The sequence below is a fragment of the Saccopteryx leptura genome, chromosome 9 (genome assembly GCF_036850995.1).
Source record: "Saccopteryx leptura isolate mSacLep1 chromosome 9, mSacLep1_pri_phased_curated, whole genome shotgun sequence".
Lineage (NCBI taxonomy): Eukaryota > Metazoa > Chordata > Mammalia > Chiroptera > Emballonuridae > Saccopteryx > Saccopteryx leptura.
This window is the reverse complement of record NC_089511.1, coordinates 36,464,920-36,483,326: the sequence shown is the minus strand read 5'-3', so window position 1 is coordinate 36,483,326 and position 18,407 is coordinate 36,464,920. Positions and strand designations below refer to the sequence as shown.

At 44.3% G+C, this 18,407-nt stretch overlaps 1 protein-coding gene across 3 annotated transcripts in view; it reads left to right on the top strand.

Moving 5' to 3' along the window:
- Window positions 1-18,407, top strand: part of WTIP (WT1 interacting protein) — a 31,128-nt gene that overhangs the window by 10,384 nt on the left and 2,337 nt on the right. The window contains exons 3-7 of one of the 3 annotated variants that reach the window (XM_066349537.1): window positions 3,960-4,112; window positions 4,261-4,323; window positions 4,490-4,620; window positions 5,394-5,445; window positions 6,143-6,211. In XM_066349537.1, the coding sequence (XP_066205634.1) occupies window positions 3,975-4,112; window positions 4,261-4,323; window positions 4,490-4,620; window positions 5,394-5,445; window positions 6,143-6,211 (453 nt within the window). In that variant the 5' untranslated portion in view covers window positions 3,960-3,974. Of the gene's footprint in view, window positions 1-3,959; window positions 4,113-4,260; window positions 4,324-4,400; window positions 4,621-5,393; window positions 5,446-6,142; window positions 6,212-18,407 lie in introns of all 3 variants that reach the window. The other 2 variants (XM_066349535.1, XM_066349536.1) reach the window with 2 other exon arrangements.

Here is an 18,407-nt window from a genome sequence, read left to right as displayed (position 1 = left end):
ATTGTAACTCCTTTTCATTGCTGAGTAGAAATTTATTGTATGAAGATACTGCAATTTATTTATCCATTTAACTGTTGGTAGGTACTAGATTGTGCTGTGAACATTCTTATTTTCATTTCTCTTGGCTGAATTCCAAGAAGTGGAATTTCTGGGTCATAGGCTAAGTGTATGTTTAACTCCATAAGAAATGCCAAAATGTTTTTTAAAGGGCTTGTACCATTTTATACTTCTACTAGAAATATGAGAATTAGGTTGTTCTATATTATTGCCAAAAATTGGCATTGTAGTCTTTTTAATTTTAGCAGTTTTTTTTTTTTTATAAGTGAGAGGAGGGGAGAAAGAATCCTGCATGCACCCAACTAGTATCCATTCAGTAACCCCGTCTGGTATGAGGCTCTACCTATCTGGGGCCATGCTTGCAACCAAGCAGTTTTTTTTTTTTTTGTATTTTTCTGAAGTGAGAAGCGAGGAGGCAGAGAGACAGACTCCTGCATGTGCCTGACCAGGATCCATCTGGCAAGTCCACTGGGGGCAATGCTCTGCCTATCTGGGGCGTTGATCTGTTGCAACCAGAGCCATTCTAGTGCCTGAGGTGGAGGCCATGGAACCATCCTCAGTGTCCAGGCCAACTTTGCTCTAATGAAGCCTTGGCTGCAAGAAGAGAAGAGAGAGACAGAGAGAAAGGAGAGAGGGAAGGGTAGAGAAGCAGATGGGTGCTTCTCCTGTGTGCTCTGGCTGGGAAATCGAACCCAGGACTTCCACATGTCGGGCAGAGGCTCTATCACTCAGCCTACTGGCCAGGGCCCACAATTTTTTTTTTTTTTTTGTATTTTTCTGAAGCTGGAAACGGGGAGAGACAGTCAGACAGACTCACGCATGCACCCGACTGGGATCCACCTGGCACGCCCACCAGGGGCGACGCTCTGCCCACCAGGGGGCGATGCTCTGCCCCTCCGGGGCATCGCTCTGCCGCCACCAGAGCCACTCTAGCACCTGGGGCAGAGGCCAAGGAGCCATCCCCAGCACCCGGGCCATCTTTGCTCCAATGGAGCCTTGGGTGCGGGAGGGGAAGAGAGAGACAGAGAGGAAGGGGGGGGGGTGGGGGTGGAGAAGCAAATGGGCACTTCTCCTATGTGCCCTGGCCGGGAATCGAACCCGGGTCCCCCGCACGCCAGGCCGACGCTCTACCGCTGAGCCAACCAGCCAGGGCCCACAATTTTTTTTTTAAGCAAGAGAGAGAGAAGGGGATAGATAGGGACAAACAGGAAGGGAGAGAGAATAGAAGCTTCAACTTACAGTTGCGGCATCTTAGTTGTTCATTGATCGCTTTCTTTTATGTGCCTTGACCAGGGGTGGGGGACCTCCAGCTGAGCTAGTGTCCCCTTGCCTAAGGCAGCGACCTTAGGCTTAACACAGAGATTTGGGCTTCAAGCCAGCGATTTTTGGGCTCAAGCCAGTGACCATGGGGTTATATCTGTGACCCTATGTTCAAGCTGGGTGAGCCTGCAGTGAAGGAGGCAACCTTGAGGTTTTGAACCTGGATCTGGATCCTCAGCGTTCCAGGTCAGTGCTTTATCCACTGTGCTAGTTAGCCCGTTCAGGTGGACATAGCTAGTTTTAGCACCTCAGAAAGAGGCACAACGGAGCCATCCTCAGTGCACACGGCTGCCATGATCCAATCAGTCAAGCCATGGCTGCAGGAGGGGAAGAGAGAGAGAGATAAGGGAGAAAGGGAGGGGAGGACAAGCAGATGGGTGCTTCTCCTGTGTGTTCTGACTGGGAAACGAACCCAGGACCTCCACATGCCGAGCTGACGCTCTACCACTGAGCAAACCAGTCAGGGCAATTTTAGCCATTCTAAGGTGTATGATGTAGTTTCTCAGTGTGGTTAAGTTGCATTTCCCTGAGGACTAGTGAGGTTGAACATCTTTTTGTTGGCTTCTTGGCTATTTACACATTTTTAAAATTTTTATTTATTGTTTTTAGAGAGAGAGAGGAAGGGGAAGAGAGAGAAACAGAAACAGAGAAACATTGACTTGTTCCATTTATTAATGCATTCATTCGTTGATTCTTATATGTGTCCTGACCAGGGATTGAACCCATAACCTTGACATGTCTGGTCAACACTAACCAATTGAGCTACCCAGCGGGGCCAATGAAGGCCTTTACTTCCTACTGCCCATGCTCGTACACTGCCTGACTCTTACTCCCCTTTTCCTAAGGGGATAAACATTTATCGTTTTACTTTTCTGTTTCGTGTCAGCTATGGGTTTCCATGGATGCCCTCAGCAAGTGAAGGAGGTGCCCTCTTGTCTCTGGTTAGGCTCTGTGTCTCTCCTCACTGTCATGGAGATGCCTCTCAAAGCTGTTGGGGCTGATGTTTTGACAAGGACACATCCTTCATATTAGGCTCCTTCACCTGGTGAGTGTTGTCCTTCTGATGTTCATTGAATAAGGAAAGTCATTCTGAAAAGTGCTATCAGTTTAACGGAAATATTTGTGATTAAAAAAATAAATTAGAACATCAGTTTAATTTGCTATGTTAGTTCTTCATATTTTTGCTTTGACAACCTCTTACAATAGTTCGATTGACCACATGTTCTATTTAACCTTTTATTTTTGATCATAGTTTTTTTTTGCCTGACCTGTGGTGAGGCAGTGAATAAAGCGTCAACCTGGAATACTGGGGTTTTTGGTTCAAAACCCTGGGTTTGCCCGGTCAAGGCACATATAGGAAGCAACTACTATGAGTTGATGCTTCCTGATTCTTCCTCTCCTCCCCTCTCTCTAAAAAACCAATAATAAAATTTTTAAAAATAATAAAAGTATCTAAAATTAAAAAAAAATTTAATTGATTTTTAGAGAGGGAGAGAGAGAAAAAGGGGAGAGAAGTGGAAGCACCCCTCCCCCTTTTGCTTCTCTCCACCCCCTCTCCTGCAGCCATGGCTTGGTTGGAGCGAGTTGGCCCTGGATGCTGAGGACGGCTTTGTGGCCTCTGCCTCAGGTGCTAAGAAGAGCTTGGTTGCTGAGCAATGGAGCAATGCCACAGGTGGGCAGAGCATTGCCCCCTAGTGGGTTTGCCGGGTGGATCCTGATCGGGGCACATGCTAAAGTCTGTCTCTGCCTCCCCTCCTCTCACTGAATTAAAAAAAAAAATTACCATTTGCAACAACATGAACAGATCTAAGGTTATTATGCCGAGGGAAATAAGTCAAGATAGAGAAAGACAAGTACCATATGATTTCACTTATATGTGGAATATTAAAGAAACAAAATAAACAATAAAACAGAAACAGGCTCAGAGACAAAAGGACAGACTGATGGATTCCAGGTGGGACGGGGGTTGGGGGTTGAGTGAAAAAGGTGAAAGGATTAAGAAGTACAAATTGGCAGTTACAAAATAGTCACAGGGGCCTGACTGGTGGTAGCATAGTAGGTAAGTATCAACCTGTGATGCTAAAGTCCCAGGTTCAAAACTTCAGGGTCACCATCTTGAGCACAGGCTTATCAGCTTGAGTGTGGGGTTGCCGGCTTGAGCAAGGGCTCATCACCATGATCCTATGATTGCTGGCTTGAGCCAAGGGTCAGTGGCTCGGCTGGTGCCCCCCCAGTCAAGGCACATATGAAAAGCAATCAATGAACAACTAAACTGACGCCAACTACAAGTTGATTCTTCTTATATCTCTCTCTTCCTGTTTCTCTGTCTCTTTTTTGCTATAAAAAAAGAGGAATGTGAAGTACCGCATAGGGAATACAGTCAATAATATTGTAGTAATTAGGTGTGGTACCAAGTGGGTATTAGAGTTACTGGGGTGACTAGACATATCTAATCACTGAGTTCTATGCCTGACACTAATACAATATTGTATATGAACTGTAATTGAGAAATACATTTAAAAAGTTAAATAGTATCACGATGATAACATTAAAGGGAATAATCCACTTCTCATCTATTGGAGGAGGGTGCTGAAAAAATGGCAGCAGGGGCCCCATCCGTGGTTTCCAGCGGCCCAGGGACACCCTTCTCGACCCTCGTCCTTGCAGGGAGACGACTTCGTGGGAAGGCGTTCTACAATGTGGGCGAGAAGGTATACTGCCAGGAGGACTTCCTGGTGAGTCACAGCTGTGCACTGGCTGGTGCCATGGGTGGGAGCCGGGCACCCCTGATTTGCATGGACATCTGAGGACAGGAGGCAGGTGCTGGCTTGGCAGTGAATGCCCCTTTGTCACGTAACATCCTGGATCCTGTGTCCCTGCCAGTACTCCGGGTTCCAGCAAACGGCTGACAAGTGTAGCGTGTGTGGACACCTCATCATGGAGATGGTGAGAACCTCCCCCAGCCTCCTGGAGCCCCTCTGACATGGGCAAACTCAGGACCCCACCCTTTTCACCTGTTGCAGACCTGCCAAGGGCTCAGAGCCAGAGCCTATTCCGGGGGCGGTGTTGAGCCTTCCACCTGCACTGACCCTTCAGTGCCTCCCACCCCCAGATCCTCCAGGCCCTTGGGAAGTCCTATCACCCAGGCTGCTTCCGGTGCTCCGTGTGCAATGGGTGCCTGGATGGGGTGCCCTTCACTGTGGACGTGGAGAACAACATCTACTGTGTCAGAGATTATCACACGTGAGTAGCTGGCGTAGGGAGCAGGTGTGACTTCTGCCCTGCTTGGAAGTATTTTCCTGGCCTGCCTGTCTGTATTCTCCATTCTTGGCCTTTTCACTTCCAGTCTTCCCTTTTTTGTACTCAGTGGTGGGGTCAAGGCACAGATCTCTTGCCTTGAGCCCTCTCTCTTGGGTGGTCAGTCCCCAGCCATCTCTTTCCTCTCCCTCCCCTTCTTTGCCTGCATGCTTCCCTTTTTCTAGTGGTGGGGACGCTCCTCGGTGCCCTACCAGCATCTCTCCCTCTATTCCCTGGGTCGGTCCAGGCCAGGCCAGGCCTCTTCTGCCTAGGATGGGGGATTTGGGTCTCTGCAGAGTCTTTTCCTGCCTCTCAGGTATCCATGTGAAAAGCCAATCCATTCTCCCTTACTGTGACTGCGTTGCATGGGGTTGGTAACTGCCCTAGGTCCCTGGTACTCAGTGTGCAGCCAGGTTTCGCAGGGGTCTCAGCTAGAGGGTGGCCCAAACCTGCACTTTAGGGGGAAAGGAACTTGCAGGAAGCATGAGGGAGAGGGCCAAGTGAAACTGGAAGCTATCTGGAGGAGGTGATGGAATGGAGGTGAGTGAATTAGGAAGCTAGATAAAAGGCCATTGCCAAGAAGGCATGGCAGAAGCTGCTCCCACCCCAATGTGTCTGACATCTAGGCCATATCATGGGGTTACTGTGGGTGGGTCTGCCCTGCGCCCTTGGTCTCTGGTCACTCAGCTGGTCACTTCTGGTTTCCTTTCCTTCTTCAGGGTTTTTGCACCAAAATGTGCCTCCTGTGCTCGTCCTATCCTTCCTGCACAGGTAGGAACCACTCACCAGGAGATGACCAGGTGCCTGGCCCAGCCTGGCCCCTGCTTGGTCCTACCCAGGTCAGCCCTGGCTGTTGGGGCCCACGTGGGAGGGATGAGCAGATGCTCCTCCTCCATGTCCCTCGGGACTGAGGGGTGTGTGGTTTACCTGCATGAGTTAGAGGGAAGTGGTGGCCCCTTCTCCTTGGCCACCCTCCGCTCCATTGCCCATCGATGGAAGGAGGACTGCTCCCTGGCTCTGTTACCTCTGTAGGCAGAGGTCACGGGGGACAGATGAGCTGAGGGCCAGTCTCTGCAGAGACATCCTTGGGTGTGCGGCTCTCTCAGGTGCTGTGTCTCCCACTCATGCTGTTCTGTCCCATGCTGGGCAAGCAGGACTGGCAGTGATCTCCTGACTCCAAAGAACAGAAAAGAACATGTCCCTGCACATTTACACCCGTGTAATGGCTCTCATGGACACGTGGGCATGCTTCTGGCTGCAGCCATGGACGGGTGCCCAGGCACACGCACATCCATTCGTGCATCTACTGAGGCCCATTATAGCCCCATGGAAACCCTGATGTGGGTGTTCACATGGCAGGAGTGCCCGTCCACCATGACAAGAGCACATGGTGTAGGTGTGTCCCCACGCACAATTCACGTCACATCCTAGCTTGCTTATTGTGTGTGAACCCCGTCTCTTTTTTCAGGGCTGTGAAACAACCATCCGTGTGGTGTCCATGGACAGAGACTACCATGTGGAATGTTATCACTGTGAGGTGAGCTTGGCCCTCCCAGAAGGCTAGAGGCTGACCTTCACACAGGTCTCCGTCTTTCTGGGTGTTCTGTAAGCCCATCTCCTCTTTTATGGTTTCTTAACCATTCTACCTGTTCTCCTGACTTCAGCCCTGTCCCCAAAATATGCTATCAGCCTTTGTCCTATTTAGTCAAATAGTTATTGAGGGCTCACAGTGTGTGGGGTGTTGTGGATCACATAGAATATGGTCCTTGCTCCCTTGGCAGAGACAAGTGTTGGGGCACTATCTACACATGTCATCATTGCTAGCAAGGGGGTGTTCAGAAAGCATAAGAGGCCTTGGAAAAATAAGGGAAGGTTTTCTGGAGGAGGCAATACCCAAGCTAAGATTTAGAGGATGAAGAAGAGTTAGCCAAGGAGGCAGTGAGAAGGGCTTTTCAGGCAGTCGAAGCAGAATGTGCTCAGATGTGAAGATTGTGGTTATTTATTTATTTATTTTTAAAATTACTTTTAATGGGGTGACATTGATAAAACAGGGTACATATGTTCAGAGAAAACATCTCTAGATTATTTTGACATTAGATTATGCTGCATTCCCATCACCCAAAGTCCAATTGTCTTTCATCACCTTCTAACTGGTTTTCTTTGTACCCCTCCCCTTCCCCAACCCTCTCTCTCTCCTTCCCCCCATCCCATAACCCCCACACTCTTGTCCATGTCTCTGAGTCTCATTTTTATGCCTACCTTCCAGTGTCCCTGTTTCCTCACAGCAGAGGCATGTAAGTCTGGCAGGCTTTAGCTCAATGACCTTCCTTTCCACCATTGAAGCACTTAATAACATTCTATTTAGTTTCCAAGTGTTTGAGTATTTTTCAATTTTTCTGTTGTGGTTGATTTCTAGTTTCATGCCATTGTGATCAGAGAATGTGCTCGATATGATTTCAATCTTCCTAAATTTGTTGAGACCACTTTTGTGCCCTAACATGTGTTCTATCCTAGAGAATGTACCATGAGCACTTGAAATGAATGTATATTCTGCTGCTTTAGGGTGAAAGGTTCTGAAGATATCTATATAGTAAATCAAGTTGATCTAGTATGTCCTTTGAGTCTGCTGTTTCTTTGTTAATTTTCTTACTTGAGGATCTATCTAGTGATGTTAGTGGGGTATTAAAATCCCCTACTATTATAGTATTGCTGTTGATCTCACCCTTTAAATCCATCAAAGTCTGCTTTATATATTTAGGTGATCCTATATTAGGTGCATAGATATTTATAATGGTTATATCTTCCTGTTGGATTGCTCCCTTTATCATTATGTAGTGACCTTCTTTATCTCTTACTATAGCCTTTGTTTTAAAGTCCATTTTGTTTGATATAAGTATTGCTACCCCAGCTTTTTTTTCATTTCCATTTGCATGAAATATTTTTTCCATCCTTTTATCTTCAGTCTATGTGCATCTTTTGGCTTAAGATGTGTCTCTTGTAGACAGCATATGTATGGGTCCTGTTTTCTTTCTTTTTTTTTTTTTTTTTACAGAGACAGAGAGAGAGTCAGAGAGAGGGATAGACAGACAGGAACAGAGAGAGATGAGAAGCATCAATCATCAGTTTTTTGTTGCTACACCTTAGTTGTTCAGTGATTGCTTTCCCATATGTGCCTTGACTGTGGGCCCTCAGCTGACTGAGTAACCCCTTGCTTGAGCCAGCTACCTTGGGCTCAAGCTGGTGAGCTTTTTGCTCAAGCCAGATGAGCCCGCACACAAGCTGGCGACCTCGGGGTCTCGAACCTGGGTTTTCCTCATCCCAGTCCGACACTCTATCCACTGCGCCACCGCCTGGTCAGGCGGGTCCTGTTTTCTTATCCATGCAGCTACCCTATGTCTTTTGATTGGATCATTTAATCCATTTACATTTAAGGTTATTATTGATATGTAATTTTTATTGCCACTTTATTCTTTTTTTTTTTTTTTTTTTTTTTAAATAAATTTTTATTAATGGTAATGGGATGACATTAATAAATCAGGGTACATATATTCAAAGAAAATATGTCTAGGTTATTTTGTCATTAAATTATGTTGCATACCCCTCGCCCAAAGTCAGATTGTCCTTCGCCACCCTCTATCTAGTTCTCTGTGCCCCTCCCCCTCCCCCTAACTCTCCCCCTGTCCTCCCTCCCCCCACCCCTGGTAACCACCACACTCTTGTCCATGTCTCTTAGTCTCATTTTTATGTTCCACCAATGTATGGAATCATGTAGTTCTTGTTTTTTTCTGATTTACTTATTTCACTCCTTATAATGTTATCAAGATCCCACCATTTTGCTGTAAATGATCTGATGTCATCGTTTCTTATGGCTGAGTAGTATTCCATAGTGTATATGTGCCACATCTTCTTTATCCAGTCTTCTATTGAAGGGCTTTTTGGTTGTTTCCATGTCTTGGCCACTGTGAACAGTGCTGCAATGAACATGGGGCTACATGTGTCTTCACGTATCAATGTTTCTGAGTTTTGGGGGTATATACCCAGTAGAGGGATTGCTGGGTCATAAGGTAGTTCTATTTGCAGTTTTTTGAGGAACCACCATACTTTCCTCCATAATGGTTGTACTACCTTACAGTCCCACCAACAGTGAATGAGGGTTCCTTTTTCTCCACAGCCTCTCCAACATTTGCTATTACCCGTCTTGTTGATCATAGCTAATCTAACAGGTGTGAGGTGGTATCTCATTGTAGTTTTGATTTGCATTTCCCTAATAACTAATGAAGCTGAGCATTTTTTCATATATCTGTTGGCCATTTGTATCTCTTCCTGGGAGAAGTGTCTATTCATGTCTTCTTCCCATTTTTTTATTGGATTGTTTGTTTGTTTGTTGTTGAGTTTTATGAGTTCTTTGTAAATTTTGGAAATTAGGCCCTTATCTGAGCTGTTGTTTGAAAATATCATTTCCCATTTAGTTGGCTGTCTGTTTATTTTTATATCAGTTTCTCTTGCTGAGCAAAAACTTTTTATTCTGATGTAGTCCCATTCATTTATCTTTGCCTTCACTTCTCTTGCCATTGGAGTCAAGTTCATAAAATGTTCTTTAAAACCTAGGTCCATGAGTTTAGTACCTATGTCTTCTTCTATGTACTTTATTGTTTCAGGTCTTATATTTAGGTCTTTGATCCATTTTGAATTAATTTTAGTACACGGGGACAGGCTGTAGTCGAGTTTCATTCTTTTGCATGTGGCTTTCCAGTTTTCCCAACACCATTTGTTGAAGAGGTTTTTTTCTCCATTGTGTGTTGTTGGCCCCTTTATCAAAGATTATTTGACCATATATGTGTGGTTTTATTTCTGGGCTTTCTATTCTGTTCCATTGGTCTGAGTGTCTATTTTTCTGCCAATACCATGCTGTTTTGATTATTGTGGCCCTATAATATAGTTTAAAGTCAGGTATTGTAATGCCCCCAGCTTCATTCTTTTTCCTTAGGATTGTTTTGGCTATTCGGGGTTTTTTATAGTTCCATATAAATCTGATGATTTTTTGTTCCATTTCTTTAAAAAATCTCATAGGAATTTTGATGGGAATTGCATTAAATTTGTATATTGCTTTGGGTAATATGGCCATTTTGATTATATTTATTCTTCCTATCCAAGAGCAAGGAATATTTTTCCATCTCATTGTATCTTTTTCGATTTCCCTTAACAATGCTTTGTAATTTTCATTATATAGGTCCTTTACATTCTTTGTTATGTTTATTCCTAGGTATTTTATTTTTTTTGTTGCAATCGTGAAGGGGATTATTTTTTTGAGTTCGTTTTCTAATATTTCATTGTTGGCATAGAGAAAGGCTATGGACTTCTGTATGTTAATTTTGTATCCTGCGACCTTACTGTATTGGTTTATTGTTTCTAATAATCTTTTTGTGGAGTCCTTCGGGTTTTCGATGTATAGGATCATATCATCAGCAAAAAGTGATACCTTTACTTCTTCTTTTCCAATATGGATGCCTTTTATTTCTTTGTCTTGTCTGATTGCTCTGGCCAGAACTTCTAGCACCACGTTAAATAAGAGTGGAGAGAGTGGACAACCCTGTCTTGTTCCTGATTTAAGGGGGAAAGCCTTCAGTTTAGTGCCATTTAATATGATGTTAGCTGATGGTTTATCATATATGGCCTTTATCATGTTGAGATATTTTCCTTCTATACCCATTTTGTTGAGAGTCTTAAACATAAAATTGTGTTGTATTTTATCAAAAGCCTTTTCTGCATCTATTGATAAGATCATGTGGTTTTTGTTCTTTGTTTTGTTGATACGGTGTATTACGTTAACCGTTTTGCGTATGTTGAACCATCCTTGAGATTCTGGGATGAATCCCACTTGATCATGATGTATTATTTTTTTAATATGTTGTTGTATTCGGTTTGCCAGTATTTTGTTTAGAATTTTAGCATCTGTATTCATTAGAGATATTGGTCTGTAGTTTTCTTTCTTTGTGCCATCCTTGCCAGGTTTTGGTATGAGGGTTATGTTGGCCTCATAAAATGTATTCGGAAGTATTGCTTCTTCTTCAATTTTTTGGAAGACTTTGAGTAGAATAGGAACCAAGTCTTCTTTGAATGTTTGATAGAATTCACTAGTATAACCGTCTGGGCCTGGACTTTTATTTTTGGGGAGGTTTTTAATAGTTTTTTCTATTTCCTCCCTGCTGATTGGTCTGTTTAGGCTTTCTGCTTCTTCATGACTCAGTCTAGGAAGGTTGTATTGTTCTAGGAATTTATCCATTTCTTCTAGATTGTTGTATTTGGTGGCATATAATTTTTCATAGTATTCTACAATAATTCTTTGTATATCTATGATGTCTGTGGTGATCTCTCCTCTTTCATTTTGGATTTTATTTATTTGAGTCCTGTGCCTTTTTTCCTTGGTGAGTCTTGCCAAGGGTTTGTCAATTTTGTTGACCTTTTCAAAGAACCAGCTCCTTGTTTTATTGATTTTTTCTATAGTTTTTCTGTTCTCTATTTCATTTATTTCTGCTCTGATTTTTATTATCTCCTTTCTTCGGCTGGTTTTGGGTTGTCTTTGTTCTTCTTTTTCTAGTTCCTTAAGGTGTGAAGTTAAGTGGTTTACTTCGGCTCTCTCTTGTTTGTTCATATAGGCCTGAAGTGATATGAACTTTCCTCTTATTACTGCTTTTGCTGCATCCCAGAGATTCTGATATGTCGTATTTTCATTTTCATTTGTCTGTATGTATCTTTTGATCTCTGCGCTTATTTCTTCTTTGACCCATTCATTTTTTAGAAGTATGTTGTTTAGTTTCCACATTTTTGTGGGTTTTTCCCCCTCTTTTTTGCCGTTGAATTCTAGTTTCAAGGCTTTATGATCAGAAAATATGCTTGGTACAATTTCAATTTTTCTAAATTTGCTGATATTGTCTTTGTGGCCCAACATATGGTCAATTCTTGAGAATGTTCCATGTACACTAGAGAAAAATGTATACTCTGTCGCTTTGGGATGAAGTGTCCTGTAGATGTCTATCATATCCAGGTGTTCTAGTATTTCGTTCAAGGCCACTATATCTTTATTGATTCTCTGTTTGGATGACCGATCTAGAGCCGTCAGCGGAGTATTGAGGTCTCCAAGTATGATTGTATTTTTGTTAGTTTTTGTTTTAAGGTCAATAAGTAGCTGTCTTATATATTTTGGTGCTCCTTGGTTTGGTGCATATATATTAAGGATTGTTATGTCTTCTTGATTCAGTGTCCCCTTAATCATTATGAAGTGACCATTTTTGTCTCTGAGTACTTTTTCTGTCTTGTAGTCAGCATTATCAGATATGAGTATTGCTACACCTGCTTTTTTTTGGGTGTTGTTTGCTTGGAGTATTGTTTTCCAGCCTTTCACTTTGAATTTGTTTTTATCCTTGTTGCTTAGATGTGTTTCTTGTAGGCAGCATATAGTTGGATTTTCTTTTTTAATCCATTCTGCTACTCTGTGTCTTTTTATTGGTAAATTTAATCCATTTACATTTAGTGTAATTATTGACACTTGTGGGTTCCCTACTACCATTTTATAAATTGCTTTCTGTTAGTTTTGTATCTAGTTTGATTCTTCTCTTTTGTTTTTCTATCATTTGTTTCTGTTTGTTTGTGTTCCATACTTCTTTCCTCTGTTGCTACCTTTTTTAAGTCATGTGTTTTTGTGGTGGTTTTTTCAAGGGTGGTTACCATTAAGTAATGAAAAGGGTACCTACCATATTCATTGTAGTACCCTATCTTATAAGTATTTCTGCACTTCATTGTCCTTTGCTACTGTTAATCTCCATTCTCTCCCCCCCTTTTTTTTTCCTTTGTTGTCACAGTTTAAGTTTGGTTTTATTGTGTTCTTGGTGGAGCTGTTACTTGTGGTGTTGTTTTCTTTTGTTCTTTGAATCTGGTTGGAAAACCCCCTTTAGTATTTCCTGGAGTGGGGGCTTTCTCGTGATAAATTCTCTCATCTTTTCTGTATTTGTGAATGTTTTTATATCTCCTTCATACTTGAAGGATAGCTTTGATGGGTATAGTATTCTTGGCTGAAAGTTCCTCTCTTTCAGGGCCTTAAATATTGGGGTCCACTCTCTTCTAGCTTGTAGAGTTTCTGCTGAGAAATCTGATGATAATCTAATAGGCCTTCCTTTATATGTTGTACTCTTCTTTTCCCTGGCTGCCTTGAGAATTTTTTCTTTGTCATTGGTTTGTGTCATCTTTATTATGATGTGCCTTGGAGTGGGTTTGTTGGGGTTAAGAAAACTCGGTGTTCTGTTTGCTTCTTGAACTTGAGGCTTTAGTTCTTTCCACAGGCTTGGGAAGTTCTCGTCTATTATTTGTTTGAGTATATTCTCCATTCCATTTTCTTTCTCTTCTCCCTCTGATATACCTATTATTCTTATGTTATTCTTTCTGATGGAGTCAGATAATTCCTGTAGGGCTTTCTCGTTTTTTATTATTTTTGAGTCTCTTTCTTCTTCTCTCTGTTGTGCCTCAAGTTGTTTGTCTTCTATTTCACTAATCCTATCTTCAATCTGGGTTGTTCTGCTAGCTAAGCTTGTTACCTCGTTTTTCAGCTCGTGAATTGAGTTTTTCATTTCTGTTTGATTTGTTTTTATAGTTTCAATTTCCTTGGTAATATATTCTTTGTGTTCATTGAGTTGTTTTCTGATCTCCCTATATTGCCTTTCCGTGTTTTCTTGTATATCTCTGAGTATTTTTAAGATTTCTATTTTAAATTCTCTGTCATTTAGCTCCAAGGCTTCCAATATGTTAAGTCTTTTCTCCATAGATTTTTCCACATCTATTTGTGTTACCTCTCTTTCTTTTGTATCCATAATATTCGATTTCCTCTTTCTTATTGGCATCTGCGGGTGGTCTTGTTGATAGCACACCGGCGCACTTTCTCGCGGCTTGAATGAACGTCCCTGCGGTAGCTTCCTCCACACCCTCGTCTCTCAGATTCGAGTGATAACAGTCCTTTTGCTTTCAGTTTGCTCCGAAGATAAATTTTCCTGTTTCTAGTTGATAAATTTGTTGTGATTTTGGGGAGATCTGTCGGACGCGCTGCTCACGGCGCCATTTCCGTGACGTCACTCCCCACTTTATTCTTTAAAACTGTATTCCCCTTTTGCTATATTCTTTTTCTCCTTTGATCTATTTACAGTAGGCCTCTTAGCATTTCTTGCAGCCTTGGTTTGGTTGTAGTGAATTTCTTGAAATTTTTTTTTTTGTCTGGAAAACTTTTTATTTCTTCTTCAATTTTAAACGATAGCCTTGCTGGATAAAGTAGTCTTGGTTGTAGGCTCTTGTTCTGCATTCTTTTGAATATTTCTTGCCATTCCCTTCTGGCCTCAAGTGTTTCTGTTGAGAAGTCAGAAGTCATCCTTATGGGGGCTCCTTTGTAGGTGATGGTCTTTTTTTCTCTAGCAGCTTTTAATATTTTCTCTTTTCACTTAGCTTTGGTATTTTAATTATGATGTGTCTTGGTGTAGATTTCTTTGGGTTTCTCTTTAATGGAGTTCTCTGTGCTTCTTGAACTTGTGAGATGTTTTCCTGCCTCAATTGAGGGAAGTTTTTAGCTATGATATGTTTGAACAAAGTCTCTATCTCTTGTTCTTTCTCTTCTTCTTCAGGAACCCCTATGATGTAGATGTTATTTCTCTTCATGTTGTCACAGAGCTCTCTTAGAGTTTCCTCAGACTTTTTGAGTCTCTTTTCTTTTTTCTGCTCTGCTTCCGTGCCTTTTTTTTATCTTGTCCTCTAACTCGCTGATTTGATCCTCAGCTCTATCCATCCTGTTTCTAATTCCTTTCATTGTGGTCTTCATTTCTGATATTGTATTTGTCATCTCGGACTGATTCTTTTTTAATATTTCAGTATCCTTTTTTATACTTGCTATTTATTTAGGTGTTCATAATGACCATCTATTGTTGTTCTAATATCTTTGAGCATCCTAACAATTGTTATTTTAAACTCTGCATCTGATAATTTGGGTATATCTGACTCATTCAGGTCCTTTTCTGGGGATTTCTCTTGATTCATTTGTGTTGCATTTCTCTGCCTTTTCATTTTGTCTGTGTAAAAGAAGGTTTTGGCTACTGGAGTCCACTGGTGTGTGGCCTCTGTGTTCCCTAGGTGTGGTCTGTCTGCAGGCCCACCACCTGCTCTGCTGTTGATACCTAGGGAATTTGGGTATGGGCATTGCTGGTGCCTGCCCACTGGGGCTGTTGCTGTGGTTTCCACCTCTCCTTCACGGGATTGGCTGTGCTCACGTGCTCGGGTGTAAAAGCCTTGGTGGCTTTGGCCTTCACCCGGCCCTCGCGGATGGCGTTATGCTTGGCCCTGAGGGCAGGGGTGAGCACCTTTGCTCAGCTGCGGGTCTTTGCCTGACTCTGGGCTTTCGCCCCACCCCTGAAGGAGGAGCCTGCTCGTGGGACGGCTGCAAGCCTTGGCTCCACAGGCCGGGTGAGACTGCATGCCCATGCTCAGTAGCGGGACTCTGCCTGTTCTGGGCTTTTGGCTCCACCCCCGCAGGAGGAGCCGGCTCCCAAAACAGGCCACAAGCCTAGGTTCCGTGGGTGGGGCAAGGCTGTGCTCCTGCGCCCTTGCTCAAGGGCGGGTCTCCGCCCTTTCTGGGGCTCCTGCCCTTCCCCCGCAGCTGGGCTTGACCACTTTTGCACGTCCCCTCCTCCCCAATAGGGCAATACTGAGCTCACACCTGGGCCTCAGTGGTGGCCAGCTGGCTTTCGCCCTTGCCGAAAGAACCACGCTTTTTGGCCTGATCAGGTGGTGGCGCAGTGAATAGAGCATCGGACTGGGATGCGGAAGGACCCAGGTTCGAGACCCCGAGGTTGCCAGCTTGAGTGCGGGCTCATCTGGCTTGAGCCAAAAACTCACCAGCTTGGACCCAAGGTTGCTGGCTCGAGCAAGGGGTTACTTGGTCTGCTGAAGGCCCATGGTCAAGGCACATATGAGAAAGCAATCAATGAACAACTAAGGAGTCCCAATGAAAAACTGATGATTGATGCTTCTCATCTCTCTCCATTCTGTCTGTCTGTCCCTGTCTATCCTTCTTTCTCTTTCTCTGTCCCTGTAAAAAAAAAAAAAAAAAAAAAAGGACCATGCTTTTGCGTCCTGCTGCCGCCCGCCCTCCAGTGAGCCCTCAGCCGTGTGGGTGGGGGTGCTGCAGTTCAGACACTAACACTCACTACTGTAGTCCCAAAAGCTCCCTCCTCCTAAGTGACTCTGCTCTGAGTGCCGCGGGAGAGCTTGTTTGGCTGGTGTCCTGCTTCCCTTTGCTGGTATTGCTGTTTCCGGGTGAAATATTCACTTCAGATTTGGGGAGTGACTCAGCTCAGGGGTTACGGTGGCTGTCCCACAAAGTGTTTCTCCCTGTGCCTCCTAGATTACACTCTCTTACTGCTACTCCAGTTCTCTCCTCTCTCCCCATCACCCAAGCCCCGGGTGAGTGGTTGTGAGAGAGGTGTTCTGCGCGGTCCCTTTAAGAAGAATCCTGGGTCTGAGAAATCAGTCTCTTTCTCACAAACAGTATCCTGTCTTGTTTCCAGCTAAATATGGTCCATATGCCTCTTCTAGGCTCTGGGGCTGCAAGCTTGGGCTTTGTTCCTGGGACTTGGGTCCCTCCCCTCTCTGTTAAACTCACTTCCCACCATGCGAGTCTCTCCCGGCTGCAATTCACTTCGGGGAGCTGGGCAGCCCTTCTGCGTTTCTGCTTTTCCTACCAGTCTCAGTGTGGCTTCTTCAGTGTTCCTTGGTTGAAGAGTCCTCTTAGTTTAGTCCAAAGTTGGTTTTTCCAGATGATGGTTCTTAAAATTAGTTTGTAATCCACTTTGGTTCTGGGAGGTGGAAGTTGGTACATCTGCCTACTCCATCGCCATCTTGTCTTCAATAGTGTGTTCTGTGTCACTGGAGAAGTTGTCAGGAGCTGGGGACAAAAGGCCACATGAGCGAAGGAGTGTGGATTTATCTGAGGGCAGTAGAGAATAATCAAAAAGGGTTCCACGATGTCATTTGGACTTCAGAAAGGGCTGTCAGCACCATGCAGAGAATGAATGGAGTAGAGGGACAGGGGCTGGCTTTCTGTGAGGAGGCTAGTGGAGTCAGGGAAGTACATTGAGGTGAGTGATGGTCAGGTAGTAAAAAGGACCAGATTTGGTCAGTCACTGGGTGTGGGAGTTTGGGGGTTGGGAGGTGTTCATTAGGACACCAGGAGAGAGTAAGGGAAAGAGGGGGAGGGGGTAAGATGCTCTTATTTTTGGCAGCTGGAGACACCAGAATGAGATGTCCAGGCGGCAGCTGGATGTGCTAGAGTTCAAAGATTGACTACAGGTAGAGGAATTTGGGAGCCATTGGCATATGTAGACCTTTCTTCTTTGAATCTCAGCCCTGTGGTTTCTAGATACCTTGGCTTCCCCATGTTCTCTGTTCAAGGAGACCAGTGGGTCCTCTATGGGCATCCTGGAAAACCTGTATTGATAGTAACATGGAGCAATTGTAGGGCTCATCTCATTGGGTTCTTTTCTCTCAGAGATCACTGACCTGCCTTGCAGTTGTCCAGGGTTTGAGAATCCATTGTTTCATATATTTTGCTTGGTTCTTATTGTTAAAGGTAGGCTGGGAATTGCAGTCCTTGTTACTGTTATGACCAAAAGCAGGAGCCCCATCCTGGGCCTGTGGACGGCTGGTACAGCCAGGGAACTGGAGCTGAGGATGGCCCAAAGAGCAGCAACATTTGGGGGATACATGGAGGCAAAGCAGCCGCAGCAGGAGGCCAAGAACAAGTGAATGAGGTGGTTGGAGAGAAACTTAGAAGAGCAGTTGGGTTTTGGGGCCCGGGGAAGAGTAGGAGGGAGTGTGAGTGAGAAATCTTCACTCATCAAGGGTCTGTTTGGAACCAGCTTACCCTGGTGGGGCAAGTGGCCCAGTGGGAACAGGAATCCTGCTGGGGGAACAGGGAAGGAGGATCATGGCCCGCAGAGGGGCTACAATTCCCCCTCCAGTTAACAGGGCATCCTGTTCGGCTGTCCTAGAGACTGGTGTCCCCTTGGGGTCACTAAGCACAGTCCCTAGAGAAAGGTTGATCAGGGAAGTCCAGGAGCAAGTCAAGCTGTGGGTGGTTCCACCCCCAAAGCCTCAGGACCGTGGGCAGGAACTAGAGTTTCTAGGCCCCCCTCTTTCTCCCTCCTCTGTGCGTGGTAGTTAGTAGCAGGCTCCAGTCGGGTCTGTGGCGGGACAGGAAGGACACTTAAGACATGAGTGGCTTGGGACAGGAGGCTCCATCCCAGCAGCCTAGCTCTTTTACTTCTGTGGGGCAGGGCAGGGGTTTGTTTCAGGGCCTTTGGCTAACAAGTGTCAGAGTTTCCAGGCAGGAGTTCAGCCCTGGATGCAGTCAGTGTGACCAACATGGCATTCCTGGGTGGGAGGCAAAAGGAAGGAAAAGATCTCACTGGTCTTGCCCGGTGTCCCACTGTCTCTGACAGCACCCCCCTGTGGCTGCGCCTCACACTGCCTGCCAGTTTTCTGCAGAGGTCATATTCCAATCACATGACTTCTTAAACAAAAAAATTAGCCTACACAGTATACCGCAGTGGTAAAATGGTAAGATGAGGGGCAAAGTAGAACTCCTTGTTCAATTAGTGTCTCCAGTTCTTCTCTTCCATTATCTCTCTCTCTCTTTTTTTTTTTTT